We start from the raw sequence: 16293 nt of genomic DNA on the forward strand, positions 1-16293 counted from the left end.
AGCCCCAATAGATACATACATTAAGATGACACAGATTTTAACACAGATTATAAATAATGTTGTTATAATTAATGCATAATACTGTCATTGCTGAGCCTTTTCTATCTCTGCAGATGTATTTGAATCTCTAACTGACTTTCTTAAAGATAAAATGAGATGTATTTGTTGAGCCAGAAATTGGGCTCAACCTTTATATATAGAGTACAGGATGAAATGATAAAATGTTCTGTGTGAATTAATTTCGCCTTGTAGTTATTAGTATTTTACTTTAATACTCATGTTTATCCATAGTTAATGTCATTTAACCACTGTATAAAACATAGTGAAGTTACTTCAAATAAATAAATACCAACAGTTAAGAAGATACTTATAAGAGGACACTGAGTTTGCCTGCCTGAGATCTGTAGACAGGGAGGTTCACAACTGAGGGCCTCTAATGGCAAAAGCTCAGTCACCTGTTGTGATAAGTTGATATTTTCATAATCACTTCTGCTTTGGAGCAACTGTAGGAAATATTTAGACATTCTTTTTTTATTTCAACAAGGCAGGACATAGCACAAGAAACATCAGTGGTACCATGTTTTATCGGGTGTCATCTGCATAGCAATGAAAGCCATTGTCACACAGTGAACAGGAGGCAGGCTAGATACAGTGCTGGCCAACACATCTGACACTGTTGACTTATACAAATATATATTAGTGCTGTCATAAATAATTTAGTCTAAACTGAAAAACTGTGGAAACCGCAAATATCTTTCACGATTGTTGAGTTAATGAAAAATCTTAATCAGTGTCTCATGTCTCTCTAATGCACTAAAGCTGAACTATTCAAGTTGAAAGGATGTTTTGACTTTTTATCACCAGACACTTATCATACAAACATCATGTTGCTACCAGGAAGTTCACACCCACACATACCGTGTGTGGGTGTGAAATTGTTTTTAAACCATTTTGAAGCTGATGAACAATGTGTGGACATGATTCTCCAGACACTGCTCTTAAGAGAAAAGATTATCTTATGGATGTAAGTACATAACAATTGGCTCTGCAAAATCCTTTCACTCTCTCTTCAAGTGATCAGGGAGCAGGTACACTGAAGACGAACGCTCACACACAGACAGGTACAACATGACCTATATCAGAAGTTATACTATTTATATTTGTAATTTTATGTATCATTTTAACAAACACAGAAAACTGTTTGGTAATAGTTTGGTACTCTATCTGTTTCTGCTGGAGGGATTTTCAAAATCTTTGAACTTGTTTGGTAAATATGTTTATGTCCCTGTTCTTGCTGTTAAAAATCACTTTTGACTTTAACTGATGTAGGCTACAGTATGTTCTTCAGTGCTGCTATTCCACAACTATATTTTAAATGAAAAGCACTTTTTGTGAAGTGTTGTCCCTCTGGCATCTGGAGTGTACAGACTGGATTTTGCTGTGGTGTAGATGACTGATGTATCTGTCTGTTGACCCTCTGTAGGTTGGATTTATCGTTAGTAACAATGTCAGAGAGTGCCGTATTTGAACGCATCCCCAAACCTCCTAAACCTCCAAAAGAAACAATTGGTGAGAGACAGTGATGTGCAGAACTCAATTACATTTGTCTTCTCAGATAAACATATATACCTCACAACATCTACAGCTGCCACAGGTTTCAGGGAATTAAAATAAAATTCTGTCTGTCATATCTGTCTTCCCTCAGCATGTTCCCAGGTCATTATGTTGGTTTTGCCCATTGCTCAACTCATAATAGGTAAGTGACTGGTGACACCTAATGCATTCAGAAGATTTATACTCCGACTGGCAAGTTATCAGACAATGTAATTTTGAATTGCATTATTTGTCCATGTGTCAAACAGGAGCGATGTACCTACATGACTGCCCAAGGCAGCCCTACATCCCCATCTATTTGATAGTAATGGGAGTCATCTGCCTAGTGCTGAATTGGCTCCCCACCATGCCATGCTTCCCTTGTGTCATTAAATACAGAGAGGCCTGGGGCTGCTTCTTGTTCCTCTACCTCATCTTCCTCTCCTGCTGGTTCATCACTGGTAAGCTAAAAGACTGGAGTGATAGACACAACAAATCCCCAGTCTCTTCAAAGCTTTGTAGCCCTTTGTAGCCCTTGTTATATTTATTAGACTCAGTCAAACTGCAAAGACAAAGTTGGTGTCCAGCATCCAGAGGACACAGATATTTTTCTCAGGAGTTGTAGGAGAATCAAAGCTTATGTGCAAAGCTTTTGGTGTTTGCTAAGATTTAAATTCTTGCAGCCTGATGAACGCATGTGGCCAAAACAACAACAACAAAAGAATGCAGCTTTAAATAAATACACGTGTGTAAAGTTAGGTAATCATGAGCTGCCCCCTAGTGGCCAAAAAAAAATAAATTCACACAGGTTTAAGGAGAACTAAGACTTAACAAAGTCCTATGGATAATAAATGCACTGCAATACTTACCTACACAATTATTAACTGTGAAGCCAAGTGGAAACTTTACTTGACCATTACACAACAGGAAATCAGTTTACTTCTGTAAAAAGTACACATTTTCTTCTTCTTTTTCTTAAGGGAATGTGTGGATCTACTCCATCTATGAACCGAGCTACAATGAAACACTGACTGGCATGGACACCTACTGCAACAAGACACTCTACCTGTTTGCCTTCTGGTCCACCACCATTTTCTATATCCTACTTCTAGGTTTCATCGTTCTATCCATTTGTTGCCCTATGTTCTGTGCTTGTTGCTTGTGCTGTTCTGCTCACACGCCTGATTCTACCTAGAGTGTGTCATCAGATTTTTATGAAAAATACTGAGATCCTTTATATCACCTCAAGGATCAGCATCATGTTTAAGGGCAAGTATGTTATGGATTTGTTATTGCTGGTGCCAATTCAGTTCCTTAGTTTAAGGTCAAATACCAATCAATACCTGTTTATTTTTCTACAACCTCGTCTTTCTCAACAAAACATGTCATTCCACTGTGTCAGCATTTTAATACAAGCAGCCACACAAAAACTATGCTTAAATAAAATGAATTTAAATTCAACTGTCCTTAATTACATGAGCAAATTCATAATAAAAGAATTAATATATATATATATATAGATTCAACTGGTCCAGCACTGATTTTTTCTGTTACAAAGCAACTATGTCACAGGATACATGCTACTTCACATAGAAAATAATTTCTAAGCATATTTATTAGCACAAAAAGCATTTTGCATTAAGATGTTGGGATAAATTGCAGTTTTTTTTTACTGATGTATGATGCAGCCCACAATAAGACTGTAGCAGATGTGGAACCTTACCGCAACAGGACACTGTACCTGTTCATTTGCACTGTTGTTGATGTTGTTGTCACTCACATCAGTCCATTTCTTAAGCAGGACTGATTTACCTCTCTTCTGGTTGAAAAGCCTGTAATTCTCCACCTGTCCAGTAGTTGTCCTCAGTGTTTTCACTTCAGCTCCAGCTTCTTGAGTCCCATGCCCACCTGGTCCTCATTCCCCCATTAGTCACCCCGTATATGCACTCACCAAGCACTTTATTAGGAACAGCTGTGCACCTGCTTATTTATGTGATTATTCAATCATGTGGCAGCAGTGCAGTGGACAAAATCCTGCAGATAGAGGTGAGGAGCTTTTTAATGTTCACATCAAACATCAGATTGGTGAAAAAATGTGATCTCAGTGACTTTGACTGTGGTATGATTGTTGGTGCTAGACAGGCTGGTTTGAGTATTTCTGAAACTGCTGATCTCCTGGGATTTTACCCAGACTGGTGCAAAAACAAAAACCATCCAGTGAGCAGCTGTTCTGTAGACAGAAACGCCTTGTTGATGAGAGAGGTCAGAGGAGAATGGCCAGACTGGAGCTGACAGAGAGGCTACGGTAATTCAGATTCAACCTCTCTTTAACACCAATCAGTGTTTAATGCCACAATAGTTTGTGGTGTTGTTGTTGTTGTTGCTGTGCATCCCTTTATGGTCACAGTTTATCATCTTTTAATGGCTACTTCCAGCAGGATAATGCACCATGTTAAAAGCTGAAGTCGTCTCAAACTGGTCAAATGAAGGACATCTTAATTGTTGACCTGTAACATTACCCATAATTACTACTAAAAAAGACAGGAAGATAAGATAGACAGAGTGCGGAGAAAGAGGAATTTGTCAATAAGAGAAGAAAAGTTTGATGTTTAGGCATTTGGATTCTTTTAAAAATGACTAAGTAATTAATCAACCAAAAGTGGTTTGGTTCAAGAAGTTAAATTTTTTAGAAGTTAAATTTTTTTAAAATTTAATTTAGCTCAACACAAGTTGGTCCCTACTGCAACAAGACACTCTACTTGTTTGCTTTTTGGACTACCAACTTGACCTACATCTTATTAGGTGTGATCCTCTGTCCTGGTGCTGTTGTAGACAACAACACCCTGATGATGATGACACACAACAACTCTTGCAGGGATAAATAACATTAGATGAATGATGGTGAGTGGTTGTGGAATTAATGACCATAAACATAAGAATATACATCTGTGTTTTCATGTCTGTCTGAGTTATATTATACTTTGAGTGGATCATGTGATATTTTACCATAAAAAAATAATGGATGTCAGATGTCAAAATCACCCCAACCACCAGCATCACATGGTTTATTGATGTTCATCTTTTAACACAGAAATCATATAATTTACATACAAAATACAAAATGTGATACTTAATGTTGCTTAATATTCTGTATTCTATCATATAAAACTTACATTTGCATATTACTAATAATATTTTCAGTCCTTATGTAAAGTTACATGTTATTAGAGAGATAGCCAGGGCTGTTAATGTGATTGCTGGATTGAGCTGTGACGTCAGCATGATTTGCGTGAAAGGCTGGCCAGTGCTTTGGCATGGATGGGCTTGTAGAGGAGAGTGAAGCTGGAGGGGCTGAGGAGGCCGTTGCCCTGTTGATCAACTTTTCCCATCAACACGTAATTCATGCCTAAACAAGAGACAGAGCAGAAAATAAAGTGAAATATCAGGTTGTACAGAGGAGGTGGAGGGATCACAAGACCAAATATTGTATGAAGATGTATGGTACTGAAAACCAATGTAATAGTTATTGTTAATTTATTAATAGTCACTTCCAAAAGGAACCACACAAATTGATAATTGCATCCCATATTCAATTTGTATAAGACACCTATTAGTTTATTGCCTACATTACTGCCTTTAAAGACTGGGACATTGGTTAAAAAAAGAATCAAATCGTCTGCATACACTGAGAGTTTGTTCTCTTCCTGTCTTTGTATCCTGTATTCAGTTAATTCACTGAATCACTGAAAAGGCCAAGAGATCCTGTTATTTTTTTCTATGTGTCTGATATATATTATTTGTGATCAACATTTAGTTCAAATATTTAATGGTATGTAGCAGTCTGTTTCTTCTGTAAGATTTGGAGTATTAATGGCAGAGGTCTAAGTTTTTGTATATCAGAGCTCATTAAAAAACAATTTAACAAAACATGCCACACCTCTGAGTTTTGTTTCATATTGTCTTTACACAAGCAACTGTAAAAAGTTGGCCTCAATAAAATCAAATTTCCTGACTTATGACTTAAGAATCTAAAGAAGCATTTAAACACCTGACACATTTCATTTTGTACTCAAAATGTATACATGCTTGACACCTAGCCCTTGTAATGCTGTATGTAAATATGTGTGTGAAGCAGAGCAAGACAAATACTGCGAATACACAGTGTTGTATTGTACCTTTGGTTATCCCAGGGCACCTCTTGCAGGTGGAGGTCAGTGTGACTGACATGATGGGTCCTGATTTGGTGATATTGAGGCGTCCTAACTTGTAGGCCTTGATCAGGGACACCTCGATTGTTGCTGAGCCCCCCTGACCAGCAGTAAGAGATGTGACCTTACCCGTAATCACTGAAAGAGAGACCAGTTACTACTATTAATACTTTTGCAAATTACAAAAGGGATTGTGTTTAGACTTCACTGTCTGCATCCTTGGTACAAAGTCAAACATGTTTTCAGTGGGTGTTAGACTCTCCTTGTCTCTGATTCTGTTTGCGATATTCATGGAGAGGATCTCAAGGTGCAGCTGAGGTGAGGAGGGTGTCTGGCTTGAGAATCTGAGTTGTGTTGCTACTCTTTTTAGATGATGTGGTTCTATTGGCTTCATCAGACCAAGACCTCCAGTGCGCACTGGGACACTTTTGCTGCCTGAGTGCAAAGCGGTCAGGATGAGAGTCAGCACCAGCACCATTCCAGTTATGCTCATGTTGTCTTGCTAAACATGATCCTTGTGATTATGATCAGAAATCTGTTTTTCGCTAGGGAAGCTGATGTGAAGTCACAACAAAAGCATGTTTCACAGAGAGAAAATGAGAGTAAAGTGGTGAAACGTGTGACATTTTGGAAAGGTAGAGATGTGAAAATAGATCTAGAGGAAGTTTTGTGAAGACCATAGGGCACGTGATGTTGTGTGGCTCACCAAAGTCATGAGGGCAGAAGCTGGACTGGAGAGTTCCTGTCCTCTTACAGGGTTGTGTACACAGTGGGTTCAGTGGTAAAGCTGTAGGAAACACAAACAAATAATAAACACAAATACCGTACAAATGCTGTAAACACATAGAGACAGAGAGCAGATTAGAAATTGTAAAATCAATTAGTTCCTCTCACGTTTCTTGCTCACAACGGGCTTCTTCGTCACTGTCTTGCTTAGTCCTGGTTTAGGTGTCGCTTTAGGTTTAACTGTTGGTTTAACTCCACTCTTGGGAGTTGGCTTTACTGGTTTGACTGCAGGTTTTGAGGTGGGCTTGGTCTTCACTATAGGCTTACGTGTGGGTTTAGCCTTGATGCTTGGTTTGAGCGTTGGCTTGATAAACTTAGGTTTGGGTGTTGGTTTAGCTCCAGGTTTAGGTGCGGGCTTCTTCACAGGTACCTTAGGTGTGGGTCTAGCTGGTTTGGGTTTAGCCGTGGGCTTGACTACAGGCTTGGTAGGTTTGCGCACTGGAGGTTTCTTCACCAGTGTTTTTTTCGTGGGCTTAGGCTGGGGAGTAGGTTTAGGTTTGGGGGGTGGTTTGGTGGGTTTGCTCGGCCTCACTGGTGTTTTTTGTGGCATGGAGGTCGTCTGAGGACTGAAGATGAAATCTCCCCCAGCTGTGGGTCTTCGAGACCCACGTGGCACGCTGGAGTAGTGGGCCATGAAGCCATCTGAGGTTATGCTGAGGTCAGAGACGAACTGGACAAGCAGCTCATTCCCATTGGTCACTATTGTTCTGTGTAAGAATAAGAAAAGTAGAGCGTGAATGAAGGGAAGGACAGGAAGAAGAATTTCACAGATGTTTTGCCTTTTTACACACTCTTATCAACCATCTCACCCTGGTGGCCTGTCTCCACAGAATTTTCCAATTCTTCTTGAGTTGTCCCTCTCTCCTCCATTAAACAACGCCACATAGTCGTAGCGACAGTACGTGTCCGGCTCTAAGTCCAGCTTCTCAAACTTCACCTCAATCACCTGGAAAAAAGGTGGCAGCATAAACATTTATGATGAGGAATGAAGAACGTGAGCTGTTACATACAACAAATTTTCATGAAGCCAGTACAGTGCAGACATAGGTGGAGGTGGTGGAGGAGGTGAAGGGCCTGACTTCTTTAATACAGAAGGGCATTTACTCCCTCTCTTGCCCTTGCTTCCCTCTCTCCTTAACGTTCAATCTCTTGGCACACATGAACACGCCTGCGGGCCTTCAATGAAGTCTTTCATTTGAACTTCGTCACAGGGCCGCTGTCACACACACAAACACACACACATACACACTCATACTACATTAAGGGCCTGAGGTAGAACATTTCCTTGTGACGGGCCCCTTCACCACTATTTTAATTCCTCTTTCCCCTCCAGCACCAACACACCTTATGTAACACACCTACCTTAACCTAAAGTCAGACTGAAATTTGAATTCTTGTGAGTTTTTATGCAAGGAAATAAAGACTATAATGATTCTGAAACTATTGTTAGTTTTCGTTCTGTGTTGTGTTCATCCCAAATTATACAAAGATGGGGGTCTAGCTAGCATCAGTTGTCTCTGTTTCATGGATCCAGTTGTGGTGATGGCAACAGTAGTGTGTAACCTTAGCACTACCTAGGGTTAGGGTTAGGGTTAGGGTTACAAATCACAGTGGCCATGTGCCATCCCACAAAGATACTGGGCCAATCAAATCACAGTACTGACATGAAGTTGGAACCAAAATTTATCATCCAATTTATGTACAAAAAGTCTGCCAACGATTTTTATACTTCATAATGCGTGACCATGAACCTTAATTATATAGAAACTCTGATGCGATGCTCACTACATCCTAAAAAGGGAATGTCTTAGGCACAAGACAAGCATGAAACACAAAATGTAACATTATCGGCTTACGTTGTTCGGCTCTACAGAGATGTGCCAGGAGCAGCTGATGCCTGCTGGGTAATTAGAGTTGGGCCAGTTGGGCGTCCTGACAGAGCCCTGCTCTTTGGTCAGCCGTCCTCCACAGAACTGATTCTCTGTGGGGGAACAAAAAGAGGAAATTAAATACTCATATACCAGACCTCAACCTCCTTCAAATAAGGGAAGGAAGTCTTATTGTCTCTTGATAATGTAATTTTCAGTTGCTTTGTTAAACCTGACAGATGGAAGTGATTTGTTTATCCCAGGGAGGATTCGTGTAAGCCCTTCTGAGCACAAACAAATCTTATTTTCACCAGACAATAAAAATATGTAGGAGCACCAGCTGAAACACCCAAAAGTGCTGCCATTTACAGCTAGAAAAAAAGACAAAAGTATGTAGCTGAAGCCTCAGTGGTTCATTATGGTCTGTATGTGTCTTTCTTTCTTTGTTGGATTACATGTCCACACCTTCCACATGTGGCTTCCCTGCGGCGAAGGAAGCCAGAAAGCCTCGTCCCCCGGTGGCGTCGTCCGACACCATCTCCAGCATCATGGTGTTGGAAGTGGAGATGAGGGCGCCGGGCCTGAACGTGCCGCAGAACCGGCCCAGCTTTTGCACCAAGCGGGTGTGACCGTTGTAGACGTCCAGGTAGTCGTACCGACAGGTGGGGTCGGCCTCCATGTCAAAGAGGCGGAAAGACAGCATGACCACATGACCCTCTGGGACCTGAAGGAGGCGACAGGTGAATTTTTATAGGAGAAAATACGAAGAGAAAGAAGGTGTAGGAGGAAACGTGATGTATTTGTTGGATGTGTTTTAAAAGAAATCAGAAACATTTCCCTTTTTTAAGTAGTTTAATCCTCACATGACCACAGATTATTTGGTGGATTGTGATCCAATGTTAATGTTACCTTACCTTTTGCAACATACGTAATCTCTTTTTACAAGAAGGCTCCGCCCTCTCAAGGTGCAACACGAAACAATGGTTTTTCTCTGTGTACCATCTCAAATTGCATAAGAAGTGTTGAATTATTGTAAAGATAGTTTTTAATGATTATAGACTCCCTAAGCTCACAAACCCACACAAATTAAAATTCTAGTGGATATCTTTTCAGAAGATACTGGATATGTCTGACTGATTCTGGGGGTTAATATGTATAAAAGGATGCACAAAACATCTATATATTATGTATCTATTATGTGGTGTGTATTTGGTTTGATGGTAGAGCCATAAAATATATGGAAGGCTCCTCCCATTTCTTTTTATTCCCGACATTAACATGAACATGTTTTCTGTTTATTTGAGTCCAATGTTTGAATGAATCCTCTAATTTATCAGTCAGGTCACAAAAAGAACCAAATAAAAGCTTATTTAATATGTGTTAATCTGTAAAAATGGTTTAAAAAGAGACTTGTTTTTCTGCTTGTAACATTGGTGCCAGTGAGCTGCCTGATTAGTTAAAGTGAAATCAGGTGTGCATCATTAGGCCCTCTCAGCAGAGGGTGACAGGGCACTGCCAAGTTGTGGTAGAAGGGGTAAAACTGTGCTGCAGTAAATGACCTTTACTTAAAGTTTGTTTGTGCATCAATATGCATGTATGTATGTACAAATAAGTCATGATTTTCAGCAGTGACATGAATGTTAAATTCATGTTTTCTTTGTTACTCTGTGCACTTTGAAAGATTTGTGTTGGTGTAGCCTACCCCGTGGTTACCTGAGCAGATGGTATGTTCCAGAGATAATAAAAGGCCAGATACTGAGGGATAGTCTTGGGAGAGTGGGGCTGCTGTGGGGCTGCTGTGGGGCTGCTGTGGGGCTGCTGTGGGGCTGCTGTGGGGCTGCTGTGGGGCTGCTGTGGGGCTGCTGTGGGGCTGCTGTGGGGCTGCTGTGGGGGCTGCTGTGGGGCTGCTGTGGGGCTGCTGTGGGGCTTTTCCCCATCCCTCCCTAGTTTAACTTCTTGAGGAATTTTTGGTGACAAAATGCCACCTTTGTGGCATAGACACCTGCCAACAGATTTGTTACTTTGGCACAATCAAGTTTTCTGGTACCAGAAGAAACGGAGACTGTCACTTAAAGGGGGGTAACAGCATTACAATCATACAACTTCAGTGACTGGTTGCAACAAATATATGTGATACTATCAAACAATGTCGAATAAGATTATTTTCCCACTTTACTGCCATGTCAGCATCTCTTAAACTGACTGTTTTAATCCCTATTTATTTTTCTGCTTTTAATAAATACAAGTTTAAACAGTTCAACTGAACCGTTTTCCAGCAGGAAACCCCACTAAAGTCCCACAAATGGAAATGGTGCACCTATTTAAAGCAGCATTATGTAACTTCCAAAGAAAGAAATGTGTCATGTGTCTCTGTTCAAACAAAACACTGAACTCACAGCCCATACAAAGCACCACTGCTCAGCTCAGTACAATCAGGGGATTAGCTGCCACACCCTTAATTGGTTGTGACCAGAAGCTAACAGTGGGTAATGTTAGCAAAGTTTTGTCTCTGTGTCCTGCTGCTACACAATGTTTCTAAGCTACAACATTCTCCTGAACCCTGTCACCCCCCAAAGGATTAGTGAATTTTTTTTTTTTTCATTTCATTGTGGAAACATTTTGAGATGCAGTGAATAAATTACACACTGAGACTTCAAACACTCAAAACGGTGCAGGATAATTATAGTGCACCATATATTATATAAGGACTGATTCCTGGATACAGCCTTCCCCTTTCAAAGGGCCCTGCTCACCCATAATGGCAATTACATGAAGTCAGACTCCATATACCAGTACTCTGTCTGTGACTACACAGTACTGAGAATCAGCCAAACTACCTGTGTAGGTTGACAATGGTCATGCAAGGTTTTTATTGACTCAAACTGGAGACATGTGACGACACATTGGTTCACAATCATCTTGGGCTCAGCGTAATGGAGCAGTAACTTTAAAATGACTCACAGTGATGTACCAGGTGCATTTACTGTTGGGTTTGTAGTAGCTGGGGAAACCTTCACTGGCCACGATGCCCGAGTCTGTGACCAGGTGGCCTCCACAGTGGAAGACAGGCCTGGAAAGAGAGAGCAGGGGGAGGAGACAGCAGTTCAGCTTTTAACTTGACGTGCTACACTAGAGGAAAATGCAGCTTCCCTATGCAGCTATACTGAAGAGTATTGAGGCAAAAACCTGCACACGCACACACGTTTACATACACGCTGAAAACCACAGTGGCACAGTCTGTCTCTGTTCTCCGAGTTCGGGGGAGGTACCCAATGAGCTGTTTTTATTTTTTTCATAAAACTTAGTCAAACCAAGCCAGGAAGGCCGTCAGTATACAGTATATGTGCTGTGAGCTTCCTCCACACACTGCACCACAAGAAAGTTGTCAGTAGACATAACACATACTTTACTGCAGCAGACAGGCACTTTCAAATGCTGCACAGCCTGCTCGCACATGGAGTTTGGTGACACACACCCGCTCTTTCACACTCAGATAAACAGAGATCAAAGCAGGGCCAGCCTCGACTTTTAATTTTGCAGCCCCACACTCATTAATTTAAATGTTGGCTGCCCTGAGATCCCATCCATTAGGCTCCTCTTTAAAACCTGTCACTGCATTTTATCCTTGCGATCAAACTTGATTCTGTTTTTGTGTACATTTTTCTCAATTAATCATCTTTTTACATTGTGAGGATTGTGTTTCTGTGGATCATCAGCCATCATGGTCCCTCAGGCATGCCTGTGTCTACTGTGGTACTGTAAGGCCACATTTAGGCCAAAAAATCCCAGTGGTGGAGTCCCTCCCTTCTGACCCTCTGGAGCTTGAACAGCCCACAGGCATTTGTTTGTCTCATGTTCAATTAACACCCTGTATGTGTGTGTGGAAATCGCCCTTTCAGTGTTTCACTGCACACACTGGGGTCAGTAAGCATGTCAAAAAAAACAAAAAAACAACAACCTTGAAATGTGGCACTGGAGCTCAAAACTCTGAATTTATTGCCAGTTTTGACTAAAAACACAAGACATGAAGACAAACTACTGCACATTTGCCCAGTTAAATCACTACATCAGTTACAGTATGCTGTCATTTTGTGTCCACCCGCCTGTCTGTGTGTTTATAGGATGCCAACCACATCTTCCTAACACCGCAACCTTCTATTTCTACTGCATTTTGCGTAATCATAATACTGTAACCGGGAGAGGAAAAAACACAGTGGCTGATATAGACAGATGTGGAAATGCCATGCCACATGTGCACATGTAGGAAACAAAACAGATGCACAAGAGGGACCATACCTTAAGATATGTGATCTAAAATCTCTCACACAAACTCACAGCTCTTACCTGGTGAAGTTGCTCTGACTCTGAGCCTCCGTCCATCCCAGAGTCAAAATGACGAGAAGGCACACAGTCCACACCCTGTCCTCCATCCTGCTGTCCTCCCCAGATTAAGAAAGAAGGGAGAGGAGAAGAGGAGGCAGGAGGGGAAAAGCAAAAGTAGAGGCGTGGAGAAAATGTAAGGTTTGGAGAGGGGAGGGAGGAAGAGAAGGGGAGTGGATGTGATGGGTGAGAAGGTGGTGGAGGGGAAGGAGAAGAAAGGAAAAGGTGGATGAATGTGATATTGAGGGGGCAGAGGGTTGTTTGACGCAGGTGAACAGGGAAAACATTAATTACACTGTACACAAACTCAGGGCCAAACATAATGTATATACAGCTCAGAGCACAGAGTGCTGCTTATGTGTGTTGCTGTTCAACAGGTAGAGTAATGGAATATATGGAAAGTGTGTGTTTCTACAGGTGTGTGTGCTGACAGACGCAGAGTGTGTACATTATGTAATGACTTCACTGCACCAGCAATAAGCTACAAGCCAGGGTTTTGTTAGCCACTGCTAGCTAGCAAGTTGTCTATGTTTGGAAGTGTTGGCTCGACAATATCTCAACAAATACTGGATGGACTGAAATTTAGTGGATATTCATGGTTCCCAGAGGATGGATCTCTCTTCCTTAAGCGGCACCAACAGGTCAAAGTTGTCCCAACATCTGCTAGATGGACTAGCATAATATTCGAGACATCAAGGTTCCAGAGGATACACCCCGTGAACACACAGCTGTTAGTAATTCAGCTGAGGCAACACAAATTTTCACAATGTTGAACAAGTTTCAGCTTAGCAATAAAAAAAAAACTACATGTACCCTAGGGCTTTATAAATGTACAGAGACGAGAGGAAAAAGATGAGACTGGAGGAGACAGATGAACGAGTTCTGAGTTTAGTCAGAGGAAAAACCACAGTCACACCCCCACATACATGATGGGTATGTGAGTTGCTAGCTAGCTTACGGTTAGTATTTCTTATTCAAGCAAATGACACAAGGTGAAAATTTGCTTTGCTTTCTGTCTGAACACACCTCGACTTTGTCCTCTAACTCTTCTCTAGTGCCACCATGTGGCTGATAGTGATTTTACAATCGCAAATGATCTGATCTCAATGGCCAACCAATGGTATAACTTCATCATTCAGTCAGTCAAAGACAGACATGGTGATCAAGCCAAAAAGAAAAAAAAGAGCCTGAATCATAAGATTCAGATCATTGTAAAATACTGAGTTTTTTTTTTTTTTTTTTTTACAGTGAGTTCCCGTCACAAGAGGTGGACGCTTGTAGTTTTGTGAAATACTTATTGGATGGACATTCATGTTCCCCTCAGGATGTGATCACTTGACCTTCTGACTTCTCCTCTGGTGCCATTTTTCAGTCAGTTTTATCAAAGAAGAGAAACGCTGAACCAAAAAATAAAATGACTTCTAAAATTATTAAGGCAAAGTCAGTTAATTTTGAGTTCAGTAACACTGTCTTAATCAGTTTAGCAGTGTTACGCAAATATATTAGCTCCTGTATACTTAGTGGGATATGTCTGCCTTGTCATCTGTCTGGACTTGGAGGTATTGCTGTTGTTGTTGTTGGTGTTGGTGGTGGTAGTAGTGGTGGTTGTTTTTGAAGTGTACCTGGGTCAGAATGCACAGTTTACTCTGCTGGAGAGCAAGTGAAGGTTAATTATGAAGATTAAATTCCTTTCCACATAATTCATGGCAGTGGGAAGTAAGTTGTAAAGGATGTCGGTTTAATTGCAGGAAAGAATGAAAAACACAACGACCAAAATAGAAGTGAGACAGGACTCTTTAAAAGTAAATATGGATACATGAAAACAGCAAAATATACTTTATTTTGGCACAGAAAGATCCACTGCTTGTTGTAAAATACTATGGTTTTAATACACATAATGTGACTTTAAGGAAGCTCTCCAACTTGTTCATTAACATCAGCTCCCTCACAAAATAACCCACACACATTACAATCATTGTCGTCATTGATATAATCATAATGTGCAATGAACTTTGTGTTTGTCTAAACGAGGGCATGCCTTTTGTCTTTTTTAAGCTGCGGTGACCACTCTGGGTAAAAACCACAGTTGAATAGAAGGAGACTGTGGTTCAGTGAGGAAAGCAGCTGCCCCGATCCGCCAGTTCATTCTGGACACTTCTGAGTATCCAGGCCAACTGTTGCAAAACACCCACCAACAAAAATAGACTGCAAAGAGATGTAATCACAAAACTAACTGAGCTGTAAGAGGCGAAAAAAACAAAAAAATCAGACTTCACATTTTAAAGACTTTTCAAGTCACTTTTATTGTCTTTTTTTGTACAAAGAATTTCACAAAAATATTAAGAAACTGTCGCAGACACCACTAACGCCATAAAGCATAGGATATCACATGACCAGAACAGTGCCACAGAGAGGAGGAGAAAGAGTGAGAGAGGGACAGAAAGAAAAAGAAGATAGTAAACACTGTCCGATCTCTAGACTTCTTTTTTTTTTTTTTTTTTTTTTCCAAGAGTTAGCGTCCATCTCTTTCAAAATCCACGTACCACCATGAGAAAGCACTGGTAACACAAAAACTCTTCCCTCAGCTCAAGGCTTTACAGCTCCTTAGAGTTTGGATGGGGATGTGGATGGGGGGGTGAGGGTGGGAGGAATACTGTCTGTGATATTTGTTTGACAGACTCATTCTCTGAAAGAGGTATCGGTTCATTTTCTCACTGTGCACAAGCTTAATGCCCAGGCCGAAGAGGAAACCTTAAAGTCCGGGTTCGACTCCCGGCGATTGCCACGCTGCCCCACGATTTTAACTGTACATCGCGCTACACTGTAGTGTCACAGGAAAAAAAGAGACTGTGATCTGATTTGTTTTGTCTCTCCTTCTAAATTCATAACACAATGGTTTTTCAATACACTTTTTACAGTACAGACACTTTTTGGGCAATGATCCTTTCTCTATTTGCAGTGGATGAAAGTATAAAAATATACACGTTTTACAAAATAACCTGGCTCGTTATTGGGTGAAAATTGCTGTTTCTTTAATTGGGGCACATTTAAAAAAAAAAAAAACAAAACAAAAAAAAAACTAAACAATTCAGATGGGAAACATTCTGTCACAGGTAAACCCGCTTCTTTCCTCACCAGCTGAACCCTGAACAGGGGAGATAAAAATGTCAAGGAGGACACTGTGGTGAAGCACATCCATCTTTATATAAAGGCGTCTTTTTTTTTTTTTTTTTTTTTTGCAACACATTCACCTTAGTCCTCTTTGATTATTTTACAACTTAAATAAATATGCTAAGAACTACGACAACAGCGGAGAGAGAGAGAGGGGGGAAAAAAAACTCCTAATTCACTCTCTAAAACTGAGTGTGTGTGTGTGTGTGCGCACGTCCTGTGTTTTCCAAGGCATTTAATATGCAGTCATACAACATGCCTGGTGTGCTGTCGTCAAAGTCAGACTC

General features: G+C 40.7%; 2 protein-coding genes across 3 annotated transcripts; one reads left to right on the top strand and one right to left on the bottom strand.

Moving 5' to 3' along the window:
* Nucleotides 1-80: 80 nt before the first annotated feature.
* On the top strand, nucleotides 81-2968 carry LOC127143256 (transmembrane protein 272). 2 transcript variants are annotated; one of them, XM_051075579.1, is made up of 5 exons: nucleotides 81-1121; nucleotides 1484-1569; nucleotides 1706-1756; nucleotides 1863-2054; nucleotides 2574-2968. In XM_051075579.1, the coding sequence occupies exons 2-5, from the start codon at nucleotides 1506-1508 to the stop codon at nucleotides 2786-2788; spliced, it is 522 nt and encodes a 173-aa protein (XP_050931536.1). In that variant the 5' UTR covers nucleotides 81-1121; nucleotides 1484-1505; the 3' UTR covers nucleotides 2789-2968. The 2 variants fall into 2 exon arrangements, with proteins under 2 accessions (XP_050931536.1, XP_050931538.1); XM_051075581.1 differs by having other exon boundaries at nucleotides 81-1088.
* Nucleotides 2969-4625: 1657 nt separating this feature from the next.
* On the bottom strand, nucleotides 4626-12956 carry pcolceb (procollagen C-endopeptidase enhancer b). Its single transcript, XM_018696472.2, has 9 exons — nucleotides 12800-12956; nucleotides 11417-11525; nucleotides 8921-9179; nucleotides 8444-8568; nucleotides 7397-7533; nucleotides 6696-7294; nucleotides 6508-6588; nucleotides 5769-5939; nucleotides 4626-4999 (listed from the first exon to the last, which is right to left on the bottom strand). Exons 1-9 carry the CDS (start codon nucleotides 12883-12885, stop codon nucleotides 4869-4871), a joined length of 1698 nt encoding a protein of 565 aa, XP_018551988.1. The 5' UTR covers nucleotides 12886-12956; the 3' UTR covers nucleotides 4626-4868.
* Nucleotides 12957-16293: the final 3337 nt, after the last annotated feature.

The sequence above is a fragment of the Lates calcarifer genome, linkage group LG14 (genome assembly GCF_001640805.2).
Source record: "Lates calcarifer isolate ASB-BC8 linkage group LG14, TLL_Latcal_v3, whole genome shotgun sequence".
NCBI lineage: Eukaryota > Metazoa > Chordata > Actinopteri > Centropomidae > Lates > Lates calcarifer.

What these genes read in the sequence shown, in the direction of transcription:
- pcolceb (XM_018696472.2), bottom strand. Translation starts at nt 12,885, where the DNA reads ATGGAGGACAGGGTGTGGACTGTGTGCCTTCTCGTCATTTTGACTCTG. An exon ending in TCTCTGTAGAGCCGAACAAC is followed by an intron (nt 7,534 to 8,443) that starts GTAAGCCGATAA and finishes CCTTTTTTCCAG; the next exon opens with GTGATTGAGGTGAAGTTTGA. An exon ending in TGTGGAGACAGGCCACCAGG is followed by an intron (nt 7,295 to 7,396) that starts GTGAGATGGTTG and finishes ATTCTTACACAG; the next exon opens with AACAATAGTGACCAATGGGA.
- LOC127143256 (XM_051075579.1), top strand. Translation starts at nt 1,506, where the DNA reads ATGTCAGAGAGTGCCGTATTTGAACGCATCCCCAAACCTCCTAAACCT. An exon ending in ACCTCCAAAAGAAACAATTG is followed by an intron (nt 1,570 to 1,705) that starts GTGAGAGACAGT and finishes GTCTTCCCTCAG; the next exon opens with CATGTTCCCAGGTCATTATG. An exon ending in CTCCTGCTGGTTCATCACTG is followed by an intron (nt 2,055 to 2,573) that starts GTAAGCTAAAAG and finishes CTTTTTCTTAAG; the next exon opens with GGAATGTGTGGATCTACTCC.